The sequence below is a fragment of the Rousettus aegyptiacus genome, unplaced genomic scaffold (assembly GCF_014176215.1).
Source record: "Rousettus aegyptiacus isolate mRouAeg1 unplaced genomic scaffold, mRouAeg1.p scaffold_m13_p_6, whole genome shotgun sequence".
Taxonomy (NCBI): Eukaryota; Metazoa; Chordata; class Mammalia; order Chiroptera; family Pteropodidae; genus Rousettus; species Rousettus aegyptiacus.
The window spans coordinates 1,530,639-1,556,142 of NW_023416309.1; the positions used below are offsets into that span (position 1 = coordinate 1,530,639).

Sequence of the window (25,504 nt, forward strand, 5' to 3'; positions counted from 1 at the left end):
GAGGTTTCTGTGGCAGTGGAATCTGGAAAACACCCATCAATGACTCAATGTCAGACTAATCATGTCATTGATTCCCATGGCTACACTTCCTTACAGGAAAGACAACTTAAACAGAAGTAAGAGGTGTAGGAACCCCACATCAGGGATAGCCACCATCTTGCTATTATGTTAACTCTGTCACTTAATTGCTACAAGTTTCAAGTCCTCATCTGACAAATGGGAATATTGATATCCACCTTGCAGAGTTATTGTAAAGATAAAATAATAAAATACTTGCAGAGTTTTTGGCAACTAAAGCAGTAGCTACACTTAGCAAGTGCTTCCCATGCTACAGTGTTTGTTTTGCTCACCATGCTAAGTACTCATGCATTGCTTTATTTACTTCTCAAGGTAATGCCACAAGGAAGATATTATCCTCACACCACAGCAAAGAAAGTTAAAGATCAAGGAGGTTAAATAATTTTTCATGGCTATGTGACTGTTTAGTGGCAGAGCTAAAATTTGACCAAAATATGCTGTCTTCAGAGCCTGAACTCTGCCTTCATACCTTGGTGCTCATTAAACATCGTGGTGTTGGTGATAATTATGATAACAATGATGATGATAATGGTAACCCAATAAAGTTCAGTTCTCTTAACATGGTATTCAAGGCCCTTAATAATGTAGGTTCGATCAAACTTTTCAGCCCCATTCACTGTCTTTCTACCCACATGTCTATCCTAGTCCAGCTAAACTATTCAAAGTCCCCAAATGCACATATTCCTTTGTACCTCTCTTTGTGTCTGAGCTTCTCTTCCCTTCTTCCTTTACCTAATCTATCATGGACATGTCTTTTCTTTAAATCTTAGCTCCAATGTCCCCATCTGTCTGTGGCTTTCTCTCTCCTCTCTCCCAATGCCATGTGGACAACCTTTGTCACAGCCATCAGAATTGTCTTACTATCTTCTACACTCCTCTCCCTACCCACCTCAAATTCAGACTATGAGTTCCTATGACATTCACCTCTGAATCACCACTGGCACCTAAGGTTTACTAATTATCCCTAGAAGCAAATGTATCACACAGGTTGCTTCAGGACAGGCTGAGTTCCACCTCTGAGTTCTACATCCCTAGAGGAAGTAGAGTGGTGCTTGGGACCAGAAGCCCTCTTGCTATTATTCAGAGTTTTAGCCCACAGCCACATCCCTATGGCAAGACCCTCCTGGTTCCTGACCATGCGTGAAAGGGAAAATATCTTTGTTCCCAATCAGTTATTTTTTACTGGAGCTAACTCAGCATCGAAAGAACTTGAACTCCATTTTTGCCTTGTTCTTGGGATAGCAACATTCACAGTAAAATTCCCTCAGTCCAATTTTAATACTGGTAATCACACACAAACACACACACACACACACACACACACACACACACACGCACGCACACTGAAGTATGTGTTTCTAAGAGCAGCTCACAGTACTAGCATTTTGGAGAGGAAGAAAACACCTCTTGGTTGTGAACGGGGCAAATTTAATGTGGTCACAATTAGAAATAAGTCTAATAACTCATATGTGTAGTTATTTAAGTTGTTGCTTCTAAAATGATATCTACATCTTGGAAAGCCATCAATTTCTTACCCATAAGGTAGGAAGAATATCTGAAGAATGTAAAGTGGATAAGAGTATAGGAAACGCTGGGGTACTACCAGGCAGATCTAAAGGGAGATGAGTGGGAACTCACACCCCATTTTTTTAGTAACATTGCCATCTATTGAAATTTTCTGTTCCTTTTTCTGCACTAAAATATGCAGTCCTACAGTGTTTCGTTTCAGCATTTTATTGTATGGTCTTATTTCTCATTTGATTTACTGTTCTATTTGTTGTTATGAGGTTTTCCACCACCACCACCCCTTTCAGAAATTAATTACTATAATGATCCAACTTTAGCTGCTGATTTGGCATCTATAGAAAATATCTGAGAAATTGTTTCACCACATTTCATTTGCATACTTGAGGGACAGTGAGGGAGAATTCGATTTTTTGTTACTTATTGTGACCTGAATAAAGAAAAAGTATTCTACCAAATGGGATTCTCATCTATATACTTAATTTATCTAATTACCATCATAGGATGAGTAGAAATTCTTCTCCATACAGTAATGTTATAGCTCGTGAAGTTTATCTGAAACTCAGACTCATCCACAGAGTTACCTTGCACTAGGAGAGGGAAGGACAGGCCACTGTCTGCTCTGCCTCATTTCATCAGTCTCTGTCATCATGGAGTTTGCACAATGCATCTATAAGTAACTGCTTGATTTCTAAGGCCACCCAAACCACTGGCCTAGTTGTTCTTAATGCAAGTCCATTGTATGGTACAAAATACAGCCAAGGAAGCCAGACACCCTCACAATGGAAAAATGTATGCCCAGACTACACCACTCTGTATCCCTCAAGAGCTGCAAAGATGAGAGACTCATTCATCAAATACATTTTGACCTTGGGCCTGGAAGTGTTTCACATCTCTCCTCACTAACCCCAAGACCTTAGGAAGTTATACAACTTTCCTGAGCCTCAAGCACTTGCAAAATGGGGGAGATTCTCATATATTTTCATGAGCTGTTATAAATATTGATGAAATAATGTTCCTGAAAGAATGTGCATTAGTTTCTGATATGCTCTAGATAGGCCCTATCTTGAATATCAATGTAAAGAAAGTAAGGTTCTAGACTTTAGATAACATTTGGTTTAGGGGTCAAATATTTGTATCTATTAATTAGATACTTAAGGCGAGTATGGTAGTTGGTCTTTAAAATTGTCCCCCAACAATTCTCCCTCTCTTATACACACATGCTACCCACACACTAGTAGGCGAGGCATGTATCCCCTACTATTGAGTAAGTCTAAGCTAAACCTGTGACTCGCTTTGATCAATAGAATGCCACAGAACTGATGTTGGCTTGTTTCAGACCTAAGCTTTCAGAAGGCCCAGAAGCGTTTGCTTTTGTGCCTTTGGAAGCCCTGAGCTCCTGTGTGGACTGGAGGGACACAAGTAGAGGCCAAATGGAGAAGTCTACATGGAAGAGAACTCAGAATCCTACCAACAGTTCAAATCAAGGCCCCAGACATCTGACCCCGCTGAGCCAGCCTAGGAGCCTCATGCCATTTGAGCAGACTTGTAAGATGCCAATTTTATGAGTAAAGAAGCCAACTTGAATGCTTCAGCCCAGCCAACACCATGTGGAGCAGAGACAGGTTGTCCCTGCTGTGCCTGTCTAAACTCCTGACTCACAGAAACATGAGAAAGAATGACTGGTCATTGTTAACTTGGCAATAGTTTGTTACATAGCAATGGATAACCAAAGTAGTAATCTAACTCATTTCATCCCATTCTAGTGCTTTTCTTTAAATGTTGAAAAATATAAAGAACATTCAATTTACTATTAGATGTACCCCTGTTCATTGGTTTAAAACATCACTTTCCAGCAGAAGACAGGAACAAGAAAAAAGATTTCACTTACTACGGAACATGTAGACATGGGATCAGTTAGTCTTTTTTTCACTTCTGTACCAAATACTATAGGATTTCCTTAATGAAAACATTTCTCTTGGGGGAAGGGATTAAGAAGTACAAATTTTCAGTTATAAACATAGTCATAGGAATGTAAAGTACAGGGAATATAATCAGTAATATTGTAATAACTGTATGGTATCAGGTAGGTACTAGAATTATCAGGGTGATCACTTAATAAGGTATATAAATGTCTAACCATGATGTTGTGCACCTGAAACTCACATAATATTGAATGTCAACTAATTGAAAATTTTTTAAATTACAAAGAAAGAGAACAGTTCCCTTCCCTACACATCAAAGCTTTTTCTCCTCCACTGCACTTTTGCTGATTTCAGAGGGGTTGCAATAGTTTTACTAGGTCATTGTCATTTTTAGGCTGTGACTAATAATCTCACTAGTTGTTATTTCTTCCTAAAACATATCACTTCCTTTTTAACTCCCAGACAAAGCAGAGCTGGACCCATGTCTCTTAAAAACCATTTATATTATCCGAGCCTCCATGTTCCCACTAGTTAAAATGGAGACAATAATACTCCTCCCAAAATTGCTATGAGAATAAACATTGAAAGGGCCCAGCACCATGTCTGCTACATAGTAGCTGCTCAATTCAGACAAGATCGGGCACATTCAGGGTGTTATGGCCATAGAGTAGATGCTCAATTCAATTCATTTCCTTTCATCTGCTCTTGATAAATCTAAAATGTGTATTTTCCAGGTCTTCCTCAACAACTCTAGTTTCTCAGAACTTCTAAAGTACTTATCCTCCAAGCTGAGAGTACTTTCTCAGGATTTGCCTCATTCTGTTACTCAGTGCTGTCACCCATACAAGTTTTCCTCCCTGCAATGGAGCCTTAGTTCTGCCAGGATAGGAACCTAAGTCACCCTCTTCCCACTCCCTGCACCCCACTAATTTCAGGGTCCTGTGATTCTATGTCTGAATGGGTCTCTTGACTCGTTTCTCTTCACACTTTCCAGCAAACACCCTAATCAAGTTACAACCACATGTAACTTGGACTGTAGACAGGGTTTCCTAATTGCTGTACCCTTACCTCTTCCATACGGCCTCATTCCCAGGTCATTCTCCATGCAACACCCATAGAGACATTTTTAGTGCAAAAATTTGATAGTGTCATCTTCTACTTACTTGAGAGAGGTGGCTTGTTACCTTGAGGATAAAATCCCACACTGCGGCAGGGCTCCAGCCTTCCTATGTCTACCCCACCTTGAATATTTTCTTCTCTGTCCCTTGGCTTTCCTTAGCTCTAGCCACCAGCAGCAGAATCTTTCCCACCTGGTTAACTTCCACTCATCTTTTCAGGGTTCTGCTTAAATGTCACCATCTAAAAGATGGCTTGCCTGCCCTCCACCCCTTCATTTGAATTACATTTAATTAAGTCCTTCTTCCACCTCTATTCTTTTTATTCTCTCTCAGCACCCTGTTTTTCCCCCTTAATATCACTTGTCACAATCTGTAATTGGACATTCGTTGTGAGCTTACTTATTCAGTCTGACGGCATGTACCCACCTTCCAGTCCCTACTGCAGATGCAGGCCCCATGGGCAGCACTCATCTTGTTTAGCCCTGCATGACTTGCACAGAGCACCAAGTCAGGATTTCAACCAGAACCCATAGGATGGATGACTATGTGGGCAGTGAAGAACTTTTAGCTTTGCCACTTCCCAGTGCTGGCCTTAGCACTAGCATTTGCCCCATGAGGTTTATAAATCATTTTGATTGTTTTTGTTTTGCTGTTGTTTATAGAAGTTCACTTCATCAACAGAAGTAATCTATTTTGAATAGCTTCGAAAGGTGGACAGAACTCAATCAAGGGTCCCAAACACATTGACATTCCCCTGTAGGAAGCACTTCACGAAAGAGCTTCTGTTAATGCCAAGCACTGAGGACAAAGGCACAAAGGGAAACCAAGTCTCTGGCTTCAAAGATTAGTCATGTGAAAAAGGAAAATATATATGTTCTTCAACAGGTACCTGGGGGTGATCTTCATGGTACAACCGAGGCAGCAGCCTCACCATGATGCACAGGACTCCGGGGTGCATGATCACAGCATCGCTTTCATCTGCTCTGTAAAGAGAATGGAAGTGGAACATCAATCTTGAGCCTCCTAATCTCTTCTGTTTTTCATAGAACTTTGTGGATCTTTCTAAGACAGGCCACAATATACCACTTCAATCCACCACTTAGTATCTAACTTTCCTCACCTGTACAATAGAGCTAACAATACTATACTTTCCTCACAGAGATAAAAAATAATGTTTTTGTGTACTAAGGCATAGTGCCTAGCACATAGTTGGTGTTCAATGACATTCAATTCCCTGGTCCTTGCCCCTTCTTTCTAGATATGTGATGACAAAGCTCTCATTTTTTGTTAAACACACACACACACACACACACACACACACACAAGCTTCTAGATCCATTCTAGAAGAGTGTAAGAACACTCTACTCTTTCTTATCCAATAAATGCAACTAAAAATCCAGATAGAATACACGAGTAGCTCCCTGAGGACTCTGAAAAGCAAATGACAGCAGAGAAAGAAATCACACTCAAAGTATTATATATATACCTGGCAATGAGTTCCCTAGGGCTCCCCTCTTTGCATCCCCTGGTATAGGCTCAAAGAGAGCCTGAAATCCAGAGCTATGTACCAGGTGTAAACAAGACAAACATAGCTACAAGAGAAAGCTTCTGTTTTTGGTCTAAAAAGCAGGAAAAGAAATTCCTACAAGTCATAGAGCATGGAGGAGAACTGCCTTGTATTTTCTTCATTGAGCAACTCCATTCTCACTCACCCTGGCCTCTAGGCAACCTCATAACAGAAGCTGAGGCCAGGCATGCATCTGAAACTCACAGGAAGGAGAATCTTTCTCTCTTACCAGATGAACTGTGGTCCCAAAAGTGTAGGCAAAGTCCCATTGCTTTTTTCTCTCTTTTTCCTCTGCCTGCTTGGTCCCAGAAACAGGCTCAATTGTGGGAAATGTGTGGCAGAGCAGAGAAACAAAAGCCATGACTTTCTAGACAGAAGAGAAGGAAGGGGTCCCTGAGAGCCAGAAGTGTTGGGGAGATGATGAAGAGAAAGAAGCTTAAGAAAGTGAGATAATTAAGTTGTGTATAAAACTCTGGGTTCAATTCTGAGCTGCACACATGTGGATTTGATCCTAAACCACATTCCAAAGGCTTTAAGATCTGAACTTGGCAGTAGACCACCACCCAAGATGGGCTTCTATATGGGGACAGATCAAAAAACCTTGTGAAGTCCTTGAAAACTAAACTAATACAGAATGTGGGTGAGAACATGTGGCCTGAACTCTAACTGAGCCTATTTCCTTCTAAAACAAAGTAATCGACATTCTCCAGAAGATGTTAACAAGAGCCAGAATTTATAACATTCAAGATGTCCAGGATACAATCTGAAGCTGCTCGGCCCAGAATGAACCAGAGAAATCTCAATATCTCACCCAGAAAAAAAACAATTGACAGATGCCAAATCTGAGAAGACACAGATGTTGAATTATCAGACAAAAACTTTAAAGCAGCTATTATTAACCAAACTCTAAGTAGTAAGGGTGAATACATTTGAAATGAATGAAAAACTAGAATGTCAGTAAAGAAATGAATCCATAAAAAGAATCAAATGGAAATTCAAAAACTAAAAAATACAATAACTGAAATTTAAAAATTTCACTGAATGAAAACAATAGATGAATAAGAGAGGGAACGTTCATGAATTTGAAGATAGATCAGTAGAAATTGCCCAATCTGAACAAAAAATAAAAAGACTCAATGTCGCATGTTGCAGTATCAAAAGCTCTAATATTCCTTGTGTTTGAGTACCCCCCCCCCAAAAAGGAGAAAGAGTACAGTGTAAAAATTTCTTAATTCAATATGCTCACTCTGAGCACCAGGGCCAATTCGGCTGCATGCAGGGGGAACCAGGGACTTACAGGGAGACATTGTCAGAGTGAGGGCTTAGGCAAGACTCGCTGGGTACAGAAGTGCTGGCAGTAACCACTATTTCCTGTTGAGCCCTTGAGCCCTTCCCCATCCCAGTCCACAGGACACAATGCCACCATAGCCGTGACATCATCAAACTGGTTAACAGAGGATTCCCTGAAACCCCACTTCCCTCAACTCCAGGCCACACCAAGCCACATCTAGGCATATCCTCGGCGAGTCAGGTGCTCTTTGCTGAGCAGCACCTAGACTCACACTGGAGGTAGCTGGCCTCGGTTTCTGGCGTGGCCTTTTGAGGCAACTATAAGTACAGCCACTGGGGATTGCTTGCTGAATCGTAACAGGTGGCCGAGGAGGGGTAGAGGCTTGGGCTAAGTTTGGCCTGCAGCTGAACCCCTCTCAGGGCTGTGTCACTGGACATCTACTTCACAAATCCATACTAATAAGACTGGAAGATTTAGGATCTTGGCTTAGTACATAGAAACAGACATGGAAAGACAGCCAGACTGGGAAGACAAAGAAGCAGAACCTGTATGAGAGAACAGGTATAATGGAGTCAAGTAATCTAATAGATGCAGAGTTCAAAACACTGGTTATGAAGATGCTCGATGAACTTTTGGAAAGTGTAGATAAATTCAGTGAGATAAAAAAAAAACATAAAAATGGAAATGGAAATTATGAAAGGGAATCAGTCTGAAATGAAGAACACATTATCTGAGATGAGAAGTATAATAAACAAAAGAATAAACAAAGTGAATAAAGAAAAGATCAAATGCCCTATCTAGAGGACAGGAAAGGCAAGGACATGAAATCAGAATGGCAAGAGATAAGATGCTAAGACTATAAAAAATAATTTAAGGAGCATATGGGACACTATTAAGGGTCCAAATATCCATATGATCTGTGTGACTGAAGAAAATCAAGATGTTGAACAGCTGTTTGAAGAAATAATGATGGAAAACTTTCCTAACCTGGCGAAGAAAATGGACAAAAAACCCCAGGAAGCTCAGAGAATTCCAAAAATCAGGGATCTACAGAGGCCCACACCCAGACACATCATAATTAAAATGCCAAAGGTTAAATACAAAGAAAGAATATTAAAAGCAGCAAGAAAAAAAAAACAAATAATTACTTGTAAGAGAATACCCATAAGGCTGGCAGCTGATTTCTCAAAATAAACTATGCAGGACAGAAGGGCTTGGCCAAAAATATTCAACAGGATGAAGACCCAGGATCTACAACCAAGAATAATTTATCCAGCAAAGCTCTCATTTAGAGTAGAAGGACAGATAAAGAGCTTCCCAGACAAAAATAAGCTAAAGGAATTTATCACCACCAAGCCAATATTATAGGAAATGTTGGAGAGGCTTCTTTAAGAAGAAAACACATGTATCAAAAACAGGAATAAAGAATGGTAATCAAAACCAGAAAAAAAATTTAATTCAGTTAGTGCTTAGCCATTATTTCTTCAAATTCAATGAAATACATAACCTTAAATATTCAAGAAACTTAGCAAAACCCAAATGAAAACAAGAAAAAAATTCAAGTACATCATAATCAACTGTTGAATTCTAACAACAATGAAAAAAGTCTTGAAAGCAGCCAGAGAAACAATATATTATACACAGGGAAAGAACAATTTGAATGACTGTGGATTTTCTGCTGAGAAATCAGAAGGCAGGAGAACAATATTTTTAAAGTGTTCAAAAGAAATGCACAGAATTCCATATCCAGCAAAAATATCCTTTAGGAATGAAGGCAAAACAACTACGTTCTCAGATAAAGGAAAATGAAAGGAATTTCTTTCATAAAATTTAATTTAAAAAATAATATTAAAAGAAATACTTCAGATGAGAAGAAAATAATAAAGAAGGAAATTTGGTATTTCAGGAATGAAGAGAGAACAACAGAAATGATAAATATTTGGATAAATATAACAGACTTTTTATCTCTTAAGTTCTTAAAATATGTATAATGGTTGAAAGCAAATTGTATTAGATGACAACTACAACAAAAATAGGAGAAGACAAAGGTACATGCATAGATGTAAGGTTTCTATACTCTATTTGAGGAAGCAAAACATTAATTCTAAGTAGGCTATTGAAAGTCAAGTATGTATATAGTAATCCTTAGAGCAAGTACTGAAAAGCTAAACAGAGACAAAGTCAAAAATTCAATAGATAAATTCAAATGGAATACTAAAATATATTTAAATAATGCACAAATATGTAGGAAAGAAAAATAGCAAAACAAAAAAGAGGGAGCAAAGAGAAAACAATTAATAAGATAATAGAACTAAATCTAAACACACTGAAAATTACATTTAAAAATGGTCCTTCTACACATACCAATTAATAGACACATATTGTCAAAATGGAAAAAACAAAAGATCAAACTCTAGGCCATCTGTAAGTAACCCACTTTATAATGATATAGATAGGTTAAAAGTAAAAGATTAGAAAAAATTATACCATGCTAACATTAATCCAAAGAAAGCTGGTGTGACTCTATTAATCTTAGAGAAAACAGACTTTGGAGCAAGGACTAGTGCCAAGAATAAACAGGTTATACTGAATAATGATTAAAGGAGGCACAATATCAAAATGTGTAAGCATTTTACACAAAGCATCAGAATTCATAAAGAAAAATTGATAGAAGTGAAAGAGAAAATGAGTAAATCTATAATTATAATCAGAGATTTCAACACTTCTCTCAGTAATCAATAGAAAAAATAGACAGAAAATGATCAAAGATAAAACTAAACAACACCATCAACCAACTGATATAATTGACATTTATAGAAAACTCTACCCACCAACTGCAGAATACACAATCTTTTCATTTCCATGGAACATTTGTCAAATTAGGCTGTATTCTGAGTCATAAAACAAACCTTAAAACATTTCAAAGTAGAATCATACATTGCGTGTTCTATAATTATAATGGAATTGCATTAAAAGCAAATAATAGGAAAAAAAAAAACTAAAAATCCCCAAGTACTTGGGAATTAAACAACTGTCGGGAGCCGTTCTGAGGCAGGATTAAACTGCCAGTAAAGCTGGGAGTTTTTCAGAGCTGGCAAGCCCTGCAGTGTGCTGGCTCTGGAGGAGGTGCACCTGGCTTGGGGGAGAGAAACTGAATGTTCTTTGACCATGGGAAAGAGTATGTTAAGATAGCTACAAAGTTTCCTGAGTAAATGGCAGCGATTGTTTGTATACTTAGAGGATTTTGCTTCTTATGCACTCTGTAGGGTATAAATATGCTGTGTTAAACAAACTCGGGGCTGCTGCAGTATTGACTGGGAGCCCTCCCAAATCTCTCTTTCTGTCTTTTTCTTAATCCTCACTCCCCATCTCAGGTGCTGTTTGACTTTAGCTGGCTGGCTCTGGCAAACAACATATTTTTTTTTTATCATGGTAAAATATACATAACAAAAAAATATTTTAGCCACTTTTAAGTGTATAATGCAGTGGTATTAAGTACTTTTATATTGTAAACAACATTTCTAAATAGTCTATGGGTCAAAAAAAAGTTTCAAGAAAAACATTTAAATATTTTTAACTTAAATAAAAATTACATATGTCATAGAAAAAAATTGTGAGATGCTGTTAAAGCAGTGCTTAGGGGAAAATTTATGGGTTGAAATGCTTACATTACAAAAGATGAAAGATCTCCAATTAAAAATCCAAGTTTCCACTTTTAGATATTATTCTTAAAAAGAGAAAAATAAACCCAAAGCAAGCAGAAGAAATGTAAAAATAAATATAGCAAAAAAAGAAATTATTATGAAAAACAATAGAGAAAATAAATTACGTAAAAATATAGTTCTTTGAAAACATTTTTAAAATAAAAAACCACTAGCTAAACTAACAGAAAAAAAGGAAAAATAACAAATTATCAATATCAGGAATGAAACAGAATATCACTACACACCCCACAGCCATAAAAGGAATAAGAAGATACTACAAATTATACACATAAATTCAACAACTTAGATGAAATGGACCAATTTCTTCAAAGCTACAAATTACCAAAATCAAGCAAGAAAAAATAAACAGAATGGTTTATAACTATTACAAAAACTGAATATGTAGTTAAAAATCTTCCTACAAAGAAAATTCCAGGCCTAGATGTTTCCACTGGTGAATTCTGCTTTACATCTAAAAGATAAATAACACCAATTCTATGCAGTTTCTTTCAAAAGTTACAAGAGAACAATTTTCAATGCATTCTATGATGCCAGAATTACCTTGACACCAAAGCAGACAAAGCCAGTAGAAGAAAAGAAAACTACTTGTCAACATCTCTTACGAACGAGATGCAAAAGTTCTCAGCAAATTAGTAGGAAATCAAATATAACTATATAAAAAATAAAGGAGGCACTATGGCCAATTGGATTTATTCCACAAATGTAAGGCTGGTTCACCAATCAAAAAGATATCTGTCATTGTAATGCATCAATTTAATAAACTAAAAAGGAAAAGAAACATCTGACCATATGTAGAAAAAGCATATGTAGAAAAACCCTTTCAGTAAACTAGAAATAGAAAGAATCATCCATAACCTGATAATTGGTACCTACAAAAAATTAGCTAATATAATATTTGATGGTAAAAGACTGAAGACTTTCTCTCCAAGATTAAGACTAAGGAAAGGACGTCCACTCTCACCATTCCCACTCAATATCATGCTGGAACAACAGATTGGAAAAGGAGAAACTCACAGACTAAATGATTATCTAAGTAAAGTTAGCAAGGCCTCCGGATGCACAATTACATAAAAAATTAATCATATTCCTATATACTAGAAGTAAATAATTGGAAAAAATTAAAAATATCATTTAAAATAATGTTCCAGGTACAAACCTAAGTAAAATGTATTGGCTCCATACACTGAATACTACAGACCTTGATTAAAAAAAAATCACAAACCTATATAAATGGAAAAACTATGTTTGTGGATTGGAAGAGTCAATATAGCTCAAGTTTCAATTCTCCCTAAATTTACCTATAGATTTAATGCAATTTCAATAAAAATCACAGGATTTTTTGTAGATATATATATGCCAGTTATTAAATTTATATCTAATGGAACAGCAAAAGGCAAAGGAAATAAAATAACCACGACAATTTTTAAAAGGAAGAATAAATTTGGATGACTCATATTAGCTGATTCTATGACTTATTATAAAGCTGCAGTCATGAAGACAGTATTAGTGAAGGGCTAGATACACAGATCAATGGAACAGAACAGAGTCCATAAAAGACCTACTTAAATACGGTCAATTGATTTTTTACAAAGGTATAAAGACAATTCAATAGAAAAAGGGCAATATTTTCAACAAATGACATAGGAAAAATTGAAAATCTGAATGTAAAAATATTAATCCTGACTTAAACTTCATATCTTTTATAGACAGTAACTCAAAATGGATCATAGACCTATAAAACTTTTAAAAGAAAATGTCAAAGAAAATTTTTATGACCTTGGATTAGATGAAGAGTTCTTAGATATGGCACAAGAAAGCCAATAAAAGAAAAAAAAAGCATTCATCAAAATTAAATAATTTTGATCTATGAAAAATACTTTATAGATGAAAAGACAAGCTACAGACTGGGAAAAAATATTTGCCAAATATATGATGGAGTTTTACTGAGTAATAAAAATGTGTGAACTAATATAACAAATGAATGGATATCAAAGTCCTGTGCTAAGTGAACAAAACTAACCTTAAAAGATTAAACACTGTATATTTGCATTATATGGTATTCTGGAAAAGACAAAACTATAAGAATACAACAGTGGTTGTCAGGGGTTGGGGTGGAGAAAGGGTTTCACTAAAAAGGGGCAAATTAGGAACAATTTGAAGTGATAGGATTGTTCTGTATCCTACTTATAGTGGTAGTCGCTTGACTCTACATATAAATTAAAACCCATAGAACTCTACCAAATAAAAGGGACTTTTAGTGTATGTAAGTTGAAAAAATAAAAATAAAAACAAACCAATAAAAATCATAAGGCTGATCCAAAATTACAAACCCTGATTTTCCAATATTCTGCCCATAGTGCTGCTCTCATAACCTATGGTGAGATTGTTCTTAGCATCCTTATAGAATGGCTAAGGTACCAGGAGTGGTTCTAGCCTTTGGTCTTAATGTATTCAATGCAACTGAACAAATATCTATTGACCTAAGTATTTTCCAGGCACTATTCAGGCACTTTGGACACATCTATAAAGTAAACAAACTAAAACCCATACCCAGGACATGAGTGGAGAGGTGTATATACTAAAGGTAAACAGGTAAATTATACATAATAAAGTTATTATTGTTGTTATATAATATATAGCATTATAAATAGTATACTACATATTATTATATATAGTATAATACCTTGACATGTAATAATGAGTAAGTAAATTATATAGCATAAAGAAAGATAATTGCTATTACAAAGAAAAATTAGATCAGAGAAAAGAATCAAGAGTACTAGGGTGAAGGCAGGAAGCAATTTGTAATTTCACTTTCGGTGGCAGTGTTGTCCTCTTTGAGAAGGTGACATTTGTGTAGACTTGAAAGAGAAGATACAGATATTCAGAGGAGATGAAACAACTGGTTCAAAAGGCCCCAAAGTGAGAGTATGCCTAGTATGTGCAGGAAACAGCAAGGAAGTCTGTATTATTATTCTGATTCCAAAGCCACACAAAGTAACCTACAGACCAATATCCCTTATGGACATATATGCAAAACTCTTCAACAAAATACTAGCAAACCAAATTCGATAGCAAGTGGATTTTTTTCAGGAATGCAAGAGTGGTTCAACATAAGAAAATCAATGACATGCATCATATTAATAGGAGAGAAAGGGATCATCACAATTGATGCAGAAAAAGCATTTGACAATACCCAATACCTTTTTAGCATATATATATATATATATATATTTATATATATATATATATAAAGAACTCAGAAAATTAAGAATAGGCAAGAACGTACTCAATATAACAAAGAACATTTATGCAGATCCCACAGCTAACATAATAGTAAAAGCAGACCCTCAAATTCTTATGGAATTTCAAGTAACTCTAAATAGCCAAAACAGTATTTAAAGAGAATAAAGTTGGACAACTCATACTTTCCAGGTTCAGAACTTACTACAAAGCTACAGAAATCAAACAGTGTTGTACTGGCATGAGGAGAGACATATAGATCAATGGAATAAAATCAAGAGTCCAGAAATAAGCCCATACATCTACAGCCAATTAATCTTTAACAAGAGCGCTAAGACCACCCGATGGTGAAAGAATGACATCTTCAATACATGGTGCTAAGAGAAGTGGACACTTACACATAAAAGAATGACGTTGAACCCTGGCCTCACACCATAAAATGGATAAATGACTTAAAATAGAAACTAAAACCATAAGACTTTTAGGTGAAAACATGGAGTTAAATCTTCGTGACCTTGGAATTGACAAGTGGGTTCTTACATATGACACCAAAAGCATGAACAACAAAAGAAAAAATAGACTTCATCAATTTAATGGACTTCATCAATCTAAAAATTTTGTGCATCAAAGAACATTATTAAGAACTTGAAAGAAAAATCTATGGAATGGGAGAAACTATTCACAAATCATGCCGGTCTAGTATCCGTAGTATATTGAGAATTTCTAAACTAAACAAAAAAACAAACAATCCAATTTAAAAATGGGCAAAGAACTCGAATAAATATTTCTCCAAAGAACATAAACAAATGGCCAGCAACCATATAAAGATACTCAACATCAGTAGCCATTAGCAAATCAAAATTACAATGATTCCTTACAGATAACTCTTGGGTCAAACACCCACTTAACACCCACTACAATTTCTATAATTTTTTAATGAAAAATAACAAATGTTGGTAAGCATCTGGAAAAATTGGAACCCTTATTCATTGCAGGGGAGAATGTATAATTGGTTCAGCTGCTGCGGAAAACAGTTTAATGGTTCCTCAAAAAGTTAAACTTAGAATTATCATCTGACCCATCAATTTCACTATTAGGTATTTACCCAAAAGAACTGAAAGATATTCAAATAAATACGTGTTAACTGCAGCACTATTTACAATAGCTAAAAGGTACAAACAAGCCAGAAGTCCATCAACAGATGAAAGGAAAAAGAAATTGTGATATAGCTTCTGGTCAAGACAGTGAAGTAGGAAAACAATATGCTTTTCTCCTCTCACAGACACATGAAAAGTACAACTAAACTACAAAACACCCATCATTGAGAGTCACATAAAGTCTAGCTGAACAGAAGTCCTGCAACTGAGGACATACACAAGAGGCCACCTCAGGACTGGTAGGAGGGATGGAGACACAGAACAGACTGGTCTCACATCTACATGTGGCAGATGAGAATCAGGATGGATATCTTGGCTGCAGAGGTCTCCTGGGAGAAGCAAGAGTCTTGTTCTGGGATGAGAAGTCCCCACAAATTTTGGCTGTGGAAACCAGCAGAGATTGTGGCTAAATAAGATGAAAGATGGCTAAAGTCACAGATGTTCCTCCTAAAGGGTACTGCCCATGGATTTACTCACTGATGGACTTACTCGCTCTGAGCTCCAGTGCTGGAGCAGCAGCTTGAGAGCCATCAGGGATATACAGAGATGAATTGAATTGTCTGGCTCCAGGAAAAGGACTGAAGGGGCATCTTTCTCCTAGACAGAAGTGCTAGCAGAATCCATTGTCTCTTTATTGAGTGCTACCCCCTCTAGATGCACAGATGCAGGCAGCCACCATGTCTGAGTCTCCATCAACCTGGCTAACACTGGTCACCCCACCCTGGTGATTGCCTGACACCTCACCCCGCCCAACGTCCAAGCCCACTCAAGCTATTTCCAGTGCCTTTTCCATATGAATGGCCAGTCTGGGCTCATGATGCAGACTTTCCTAAAATCTCTCAAATGTTCACAAAACCCAAATAAGCAGCACCTGGTCTCAGCATGCCCTGGACCTCTTGCTGAGTAGCAAGAGTACCAAGCCCAGCAGTAAGCACTAGCCTGCCTCAGTTTGCATCTTGGCCTTTAGAGGCACCTCAAAGCCCAGCATGGTTAGCAGGCATCTTTGGACTCCCTGGTGCCAAAAAGCTTGGGGAACACTACCTAGCCCTGGAGATGTGGGCATATGGCATTGTTTGTTACCCAAGCTACTGTGAAAAAAGCAAAAGGTTCAATTACTTTAGCCATACAGTTTACCAAGTACCTTCACTAGGTCTTTCCAATTGACAGCATATTATATATGCATCCAGAAAGTCCAATATTGCTTGCTTTTGAACCCGTGGTGTTTCCCAGTGAATACTAGGTCCTATTCCAGATGTTTTATAATACTCGAGTCATTAAGTCTCTAAACCATAGATAGATATTGGTTCTCCATTGTATAAATAAGGAATGTGAGCTTCAGAGAGCATAACTAGGTTGCTGAATGTCATTCAAACTCAGAAGTCTCCAGGCCTGGGAGACCTCATCATTTCTCTGTCCACCGCTGTCTCCAGGTTTCTGCTCTCCACTTCAGTAAGCAGTCCTGTCAGCACACGAACTAATAGGAAGAAACCATGCCCCAACTCTGCTCCTCAGAGGCCAGTGTGAAGTTAACTAATCTGCATGTCAGTGGTGGGCAGGGCTGAGCAAAAGTTCCCCCATTTCCAGCTCACCGCCCTTCCTTTTATACCCGACTCTCTCAGAATAGGCCAGGTTTCACTTCTCTAATGATTAGGGAAGGTCGAGGGTGATGTATATCCTTTAACAAGAAAAAAAAATGCTTTATTTATGAAATCTGACTCTTATACATTTAAAAATTTCTCACTGTGAAAGCAGAATGATGTTTGACCCAAGAGTTATCTGTAAAGAATCAGAATCCCTCGTATACTGCTGGTGGGAATGTAAATTGATACAGCAACTATGGACAATAGTATGAGGTTTCTCAAAAAAATAATAATAGAATTGCCTTATGACCCTACAATCTCTCTTCTTGGTATCTACCCAAAAATATTGAAGACATTTATTTGTAAAGATATACATACCCCTCTGTTCACTGCAGCATTATGCACAGTGACCAAGACAGGGAAACAACTAAAGTGTCCTTCAATAGGCAACTAGATATAAAGATGTGGTACATATATGCAATGGAATATTACTCAGCCATAAGAAAAAATGAAGTATTTCCATTTGAGACAACATGGATGGATCTTAAGAATATCATGCTAATAAGTCAGATGGAAAAAGTCAAGACCCATATGATTTCATTTATATGCGGGATATAAAATTGAAAGCAACAAAGGAACAAGACAAACAGACAGAAACTCATAGACACAGACAACAGTATAGAGGTTACCAGAGGGAAAGGGGGAAAGGAGGTAGAAAATGGTAAAGGGGGTCAAATATATGGTGATGAAAGGAGATTTGACTTAGGATGATGAACACATAATGCAATGTACAGATGATATATTATAGAATTGTACGCTAGAAATCTGTATAATTTTATTAAGCAATGTCACCCCAATTAAAAAAAAAAGAATTGAAGAAAGAAAGAAAGAAGGAAGGAAGGAAGGAAGGAAGGAAGGAAGGAAGGAAGGAAGGCAGAAGGGTTGTATCGAGAGATCCCTAATACAATCCCTACCGCCAGTCACTCCCAACCCCTCCGCAATAGCTCCCGCCCTCCTCCCCAAGACAGTAACTAACGAAACGCAAAGAAATCAAAAGCAAAGAAAGAAAGAGCGAGCTGGTGCTGATGCCATATATATGTTAGAACCCAAACTTTAAACTGCAGGCTACTGTGTTAGAGCATTTGGCAAATTACCATTATTGTGAGAGTATCTAGAGAAAGCAAGAATAATACACACATACACACACAGAGGCTTTGGAGGTAAATCTGGGTTCATAGCTTGTCTCTATCACTTACTAAATGTATGACCTATTGGCCATGTTATTTATTCTTTCTCAGCCTCAACTTCTTTATTGATAATATTGTAGATTTGGGAGGAAATTAAATGAAAATACGTACTTAGTGTTCAGCCCCTAGAGACTTTCAAGAAATGACTTGATATTTATCACCCAGTACCACTTTCTAAATGTCTCTGGTGCTCAAAAATACTTCCTAGAGGAGCTGGTAGAACAGGTTGAATAAAATTCAACACTGAGATCTCAAGTTAACCTGCATATGTCCCAGTGGCAAAGGCATAGGCCTCCTCAGGAAACATCCTTGGAATAAAGATTAGGAAACCTCAAAAAGAGAATTCTCCCCAATACAAAGCAAGAAGAGAAAGGCTTGACTCACAAAGGGTAGCTACAGCTTCACTGAGTTCATTCTCATGTTTGTAGAAAAGCAGGCTGTCCAGAGTGAGGGCGGGCTGCATGTAGCCTAGGAAAAGGAAAGTCGTGGAGCAAGACTCACAGTTGAAAATCATAAACCACAAAATAAAAAAATAAAAAAATGAACAAGGAACCATCAGTAACAGCCACAGAAACAACAGAATGGAGAATCAGACTCTCAAAAGACACAGAAAAAAAGAATTATGATTTGTATGTGTGAAGAAATAAAGAAGAAAGAAACACAGGCAAGGAAAAGAGCTATAAAATCATCAAATTTATTTGAAAAAGATTGAAACAGTATATCTAGAGATGTAAAATATGATCATTAAAATTAAAATTCAAAACCTAAATGGCTGGATTAAACACCCAGCTAACAGGAGATTAAATGAGTTGGCAGAGAGATCAAAAGAAATTGTACAGAACATAGCACAGAGAAAAGATGTGGAAAATGTGAAAAAGAAATAGAAGATATAATAAAATAAAAGACAGAATAAAAAAGTAAAGTACAGAAAAACATAATAGAAAAATATAGGGAAGAGGTAGTAAATTAAGGAGAATATTCATAATTGAGGAAAGACACTAACTATTAGGTTCAGGAATCCCAATGAATTTCAAGCAGAATAAATTTTTAAAATAATCCAAATTAAGCACATTATAATAAAACTATAGAACAATAATAATAAAAAATAAAACAGCCCGAGAAAAATAACAGATTACCTTCAAAAGAAGAACAATGAAAATACAGTTAATTTCCTACTGGCAACAATGGAAGCTTTTGGCTTCCATTCCATCCTGTGAGAAAATAACTATTAACCAAAATGTATACCCTGAAAAACTATCCTTCAGTAATTAGGAAGAAAGTAGACACTGTCAGACAAAAACCAAGAGAGTTTATCACAAACAGATCCTCACTAAAGATCTAACACATGTATTTCTGGCAGATAGGAAAATAATCCCAGATGGAAAGATATAAATGCAAGAATGGTGAGCATAGATATTGAAAAATATGTAGGTAAATCTAAATAAACATTGTTTAAAAGAACAATAAGAAATTCCTTATTGAATAGATTAACTAAAATCCGATAGAATTAAAATATTGGGGAACAGTAATATATACATTAGGAAACAGTAATGATATTAAATGCCTAAGGTCATTACATATTAATTAGAAGGAAGATAAATATAAACGGTAGTAGTGCACAATAGTTAAACATTATGAGGATGCCTGTTAAATTATTTCTGGGTAACCACTAAAAGACTAATCAGAGAGTGTAAGTTCCAAACTAATAGATAAAAAAATTTTAAAAACTCAATTCAAAAAAAGAAAGGATAAAAAAAGGTTAAAAGGGAAAGTGAGACACATAGAAAATGGAAAATAGCAAAGTATATATCATTCCAAATATGTTAATAATTATAGAAAATGTAAACAAAGCACATGCTCCAGGAAAATAACAAAAAACAGTAGTTTAGAAAACAAATAAAACAATACAAAAATAGTTCTCTACTGTTTACAAGAGAAACACCTAAAACCTAAGGACACAGACAGTTTAAAACAAATGAATAAAAAAATTCCAGGCATGTGCTGACCCAGAAAAAACTAGTGTAGCCCTATTATTATTAGACATAATTGTTATGGCAAAATGTGCTATTGGACATAAAGGTCATCGCATAATAATAAAAATTTTTATTCCACTAGATGATGTAAAAATTATAAATATGTGTGATTCTAATAGCCTCAGGTATATGTAAGGCAAAAATTAACAGAAATTGACAAATCTACTATTAAAAAGGAAGATATTTAACATACCTTAGTAACTGATATGCCAACCAAATTAAGAATCGTAAAATTTGAACATGACAATTGACAAATTTGATCTAAAGGACATAAATATAACAATAAATATAACAACTGGAAAATATGAATTTTTTTAAACACACATGGAATATTTATGAAAATTTACCACATTTAGTCACCAAATCGAGCTCAAGTAATTAAAAAAAAAATTAGCACTATACCGTCCACCTTCTCTGATAATGATAAAATTAGAAGTCAATAACAAAAGTGACCAAAAATACTCTATAACTCTGGAAAATTGCAATTCAAACAAGGTTTAAGAGTAAAACTGCAAGTCATAAAGAAAATCAGGAAGTACTGCTAAATTATATTGAAAGTACAATATAAAAAAAAATTTGTGTGATACAGCTAAAGTAGTCATTACAGAGAAATTTATGTTTAAAAAAAAGACTGAAAATTAGTCTCCTAATCAATTAAGTTAAGAAAAAAGAACATCAGAATAAACTCAGAGAAAGTAGAAGGAAATAAGAACAAATTTAAAAAAAGAAAACTATGTGTGAGAGACAGGAAAAGCTAACAGTTGGTTCATAGGACACATGATAAACCTCTAGGGGACAAAGGAGAACACAAATTACAATGTTAGGAATAAAAAGTTAAAAGGATATTGTAAACAGCCTTTTGCCAATAAATTAAAACTTAAATAAAATGGGAAAATAAAGTTGAAAAATATCTTACTAAGAATGATTCAAGAATAAACAGGAATTTCTCCTTACAAGAATAAATCTCACAAGAAAACATCAGGCTCATGAGGTTTTACTGGCAAGTTCTAGCACATCGTTAATAAAGAAGGAATACTGCTCAACTCATGCTATGAGGCTAGCATAAATTTTATAGTAAAAACAGTCAAAAAAAAAGGAGTGTGAAAAGACAGATTTTCTCATAAACAAAAATTCTTTTAAAAAATAAGCAAATCAAATCCAGCAATAATTATATCATGAGCTAATTGTCCAAGATTGCAAAATTAGAAAACCAATTAATTGACCAGATTAACCAATCAAACGAGAACAATCGTATGATTATCGCAGTAGTTAATTTGACATCCATCCCCCTCACCACCAACCCCTAACATTGAAGTCTGGCCAGCAGGGACTCTTTTTGGATAAAAATGTGTAATATCTTTCAAAAGAGTGCTCTGTGGTATGAAAGGCAAGATGATATAGAGAAGTGGCAGACAATGTTAATTTGTGTTTTGTTATTGCTTTAGAGGAATGAAAAAAGATACCAATTGTTGTTTTGTTCTTTCGTTTTTCCCCACCAGCTCTAAGGGGCATGGAAGGTTGGAGGTTGGTTCTTTGAGCTCTCTTGTTTTAGTGGAATTCTGTATTACAGGAATGAAAATAAAAAATAGTTTAGGAAAGACTGAGCTCATTGAGGAAATTGGCCTACAGAAGTAAGAGGAGCCACTGTCCTTGCCAGGGAAAGTGGAAGCGGTAAAAAAGAACAGAAAGAGTCTCATGATTGGGAAGGATACTATGATTTGTGTCCTATAAGTCAAAGGGCTTACCATCCCCTAGCAGTGCCCTTGGGTGGGGGATGGGGCAGGATAGATAAGGCAAAGGCTCCCTGCCCATACCAAGGATGCCTGGCACAGGCATCAAGGCTCCCAGGAGCAGGAAAAATGCCAAAGCAGAAAATGAGCCTATCCACAGAGTTCCACACGGAAATTCCAAGATCACTAAGCTTCCCTGGTTCTTAGTGACCCAACAGCATCCCCCACCCTTGTATTAACTCAGACTAGTTTTCTGTCAACTCCCAGAGTACAGGAATTTGAAGTCAGAGTTAACATGATTTAAAGAAAATAAAGTCATCTGACATTTCTGCATATCTGGCTTATAGCTAGGCTCCCTACCCACTGCACGTGTGTAGGATGTTTAGGCAGGAAATGAGAAACAGACATACACTGATGACCCAATTGCAGAAGCAGGCAGCAGAACTCTACCTCTCATCCAGATCTGGCCACTGCTCAAAGTTGCCTTGGGGGTCACTGCTAGCTTCTTCATCCTGGGCATCCACAACTGCTTCTTGTTTGGCCCTCGGGGACTCTTTCAGGTCCCTGCGCAGGTGGAGGGTGCCACTGACCATGTCGTCCAGAAAGCTGAGAATCTGGAGGCAGCTCTGTATCTTGGGTGGGAATGAACCGGCAGAGGAAAAGGCCATACTCAGTAAATCAGCAAATGGCCTGGGCTTTTTGTCTTCCCAGGAGTTCAGAGGGGCTCCCTCTTCCTCCAGGGCCCCAAAACAGCCTAACAAGCAGAGGTCCTCAGCCAGCTTCTCAAAGAGCCCATTCCTCTTGAAGAAGTCACCATTGACAGGGTCCAGGTGCAGAGCCGCAGACACAGCACAGAGGGTGTGCAGAATCAGGTCCAGGGTCTGGCTGGGGATCACTATCCCCCACATCTGCAGGGGGGGATCCTGGAGAGATCCCTCCAAGTCAGAGAGCAGGGACAGCAGCCCATTGAACCCACTGGAGATTCTAAAAGCAGCACGGCCTTTGGGGTTCTCCAGGATCCGGAGTAGAGACTGAAACACCAATGAGATAAAAAATGAGTAAAGCCTAGGAGGCAGGTCTTTAACACTGAGCTCCTGCACATGCCTGCCAAAGCACTGAAGGTGCTCTTCCCTGCTCAACACCCCAGGAACAGCTGGCTCCCTGAAGAACAGTTCTGAAACACTGAAAGTTCAATACCGTTCCTCTTAATGTTTATTTTAGGTTTCCTCTCAGAGCCTTTTTTCAAACGGCTGCTCTTAAAGAGTATGCTAATTTATAGATTTGATTTATTGTCCCGTATCTTCACTTACATACATCTCCCTCCAGAAAGCTTTTCCTGATCCCTAACTCATACTCATCCCAGGTTGAGTGCTCACAGAAACCCCTCTAATTCCCTGCTTGTCTCAGCCCTCCACCAGATTGAGCACCATGCAATCAGGCTTACTCATTGCTATGGAATATAGCATGTACTCAATAGATATTCACTAAACGAATGGAATGAAGCATTCCTCATATTGCAGATGAGACTCACAGTGAAATCTATATAAAGTAGGTTATTATTTATCTCCCTCTCTGTGCAAGCATGGGTAATGAGCAAAGATAGTAAAATTAATCTACCTAAAATCTGGTGTGAACATGTGAGGGAATCAAGGTAGAGAAGAGAAACCTATAATAGAAGGAAACCCATAGGTACAGCATATAGGAGACCATGTGTGGAGTTTAGGCTATGATAACACACACACAGTAGAATCTACCTGCTCTGTATTGCTGAGATTTTTACTGAACAGCCAAACTTTTCATTCCTTCTAAAATCAAACATTTATAATGCACTTAAGATGTGCCATTTATTGAGCCCAGTGCATAGTATAAAATAGGTACTCAATAAATGTTTTAGAAGGAAGGAAGTACTGCATTTCAGAAGTTCTCATTCTATGCTAAAGCTCTACCCTTAAAAATAAAGAATGTATGGATGATTTTATATAAATATCAAAAATCTCTAGCTTTTGATATTTAGTTATTTACTATTCACAAAAATCTGTATGGGACTCCATCTAAGACCCAGGCACTTTATGCGTGTTTCCTAGAGAGTGGCCAGTCCATGTGGTTTTGGCTCTGGGGGGAGATTTGAACTGTTTTGTCCTTTCAGATACTTAATGCTCTAGTGACACAGGGAAGACAATTACCTACACATGCACAACATAGAGTCAGCTCCAGGATGCTTGAAACAAGTTTCAAAGAGAAAAAATAAATTCCCAGTTTTGGAGGGAGGGGGTGATGTTGTGTCTTAAATACATAGTTTAGGATGACAATCTATACCATGATGCATGAAAGTTAATGGACAAAAAGAAAACTGGTAAGTCAGATGTAAAAATTAAATAGATAAAAGAGGAAAGAGTTTTAAAACTTCCATATAAAGTCAAATAGAAACTCAGTCAAGTTTCAGGTAACTATGAACTATGAAGTCATGTACTTTTTGGGAGGAAAGGTAATTTTCCAGTTCTACTGCTAAAATGCTGGCAATTCTAACCTAACATTAGTGTTCATCTGAAACAATATAATGTGTGCCCCTAACGCCCAAATTTTGTTATCTAATATTATATTCTCTACTGAAACCTGAGCTGCTTGGTGGCCAGTCAATCCCATGTTTGAGTAAGAGAACACAAATTGGGCCAGGAGGACTGAGTGAACACACACAGGCAAAGACTCTCAAAGATGATGAAATAATGACCAAGGAGTTGGTGTAAATGTTCTCACTGCCCCATCGATGACGTTTTGAAACATTAAAAACAAAACAAGACAAAGATTTTAGTAACTAGGAGAATTCACAAAAGGCCAAAGTCCACAATTATGTTCAAAATGGACAAATAATAATACAGAGTGAGTGAGAAAAATTCATCCTCACCAATATGTGTAAATTGATTTTTCCTGGTAATAGAAAAAGAAAATCCATGACTTATGGTGGTGAGATCAATGATTACCCACCACAGCTCAGGGACATAACTATGGAGAAATTGAATTGTCATTTTGTTCTTTGAAAGAATCTCAATGTCAGGACCACCTACTAATAAGGGATAAAATCAGAGTTGTGGGATATACTTTAGGAAATGGGCTTTCCAGACTGCCAGAAAAATGGAGGCAAAAACAAAATATTAAGGACTAGACAATGACACCTGCTTTCTCCTGCTGGGTGAGAATATGTCCTAACTACTTCTGAATCTGGCTCAAAACCAGGAAAAATTAACATTTGTAGACATGTCTTTAAAGAGAAGCATTGAAATTATTAGAG

At 36.9% G+C, this 25,504-nt stretch overlaps 1 protein-coding gene across 15 annotated transcripts in view; it reads right to left on the bottom strand.

Moving 5' to 3' along the window:
- The window catches only part of WDFY4 (WDFY family member 4), a 271,485-nt gene that overhangs the window by 198,410 nt on the left and 47,571 nt on the right, over positions 1–25,504 (bottom strand). For 14 of the 15 annotated variants that reach the window (XM_016142861.2, XM_036223477.1, XM_036223475.1 and 11 more), the window contains 2 exons: positions 22,669–23,249; positions 5,535–5,628 (listed from right to left, as the gene is read on the bottom strand). In XM_016142861.2, the coding sequence (XP_015998347.2) occupies positions 5,535–5,628; positions 22,669–23,249 (675 nt within the window). Of the gene's footprint in view, positions 1–5,534; positions 5,629–20,782; positions 22,048–22,668; positions 23,250–25,504 lie in introns of those variants that run through there. The other variant, XM_036223482.1, reaches the window with a different exon arrangement.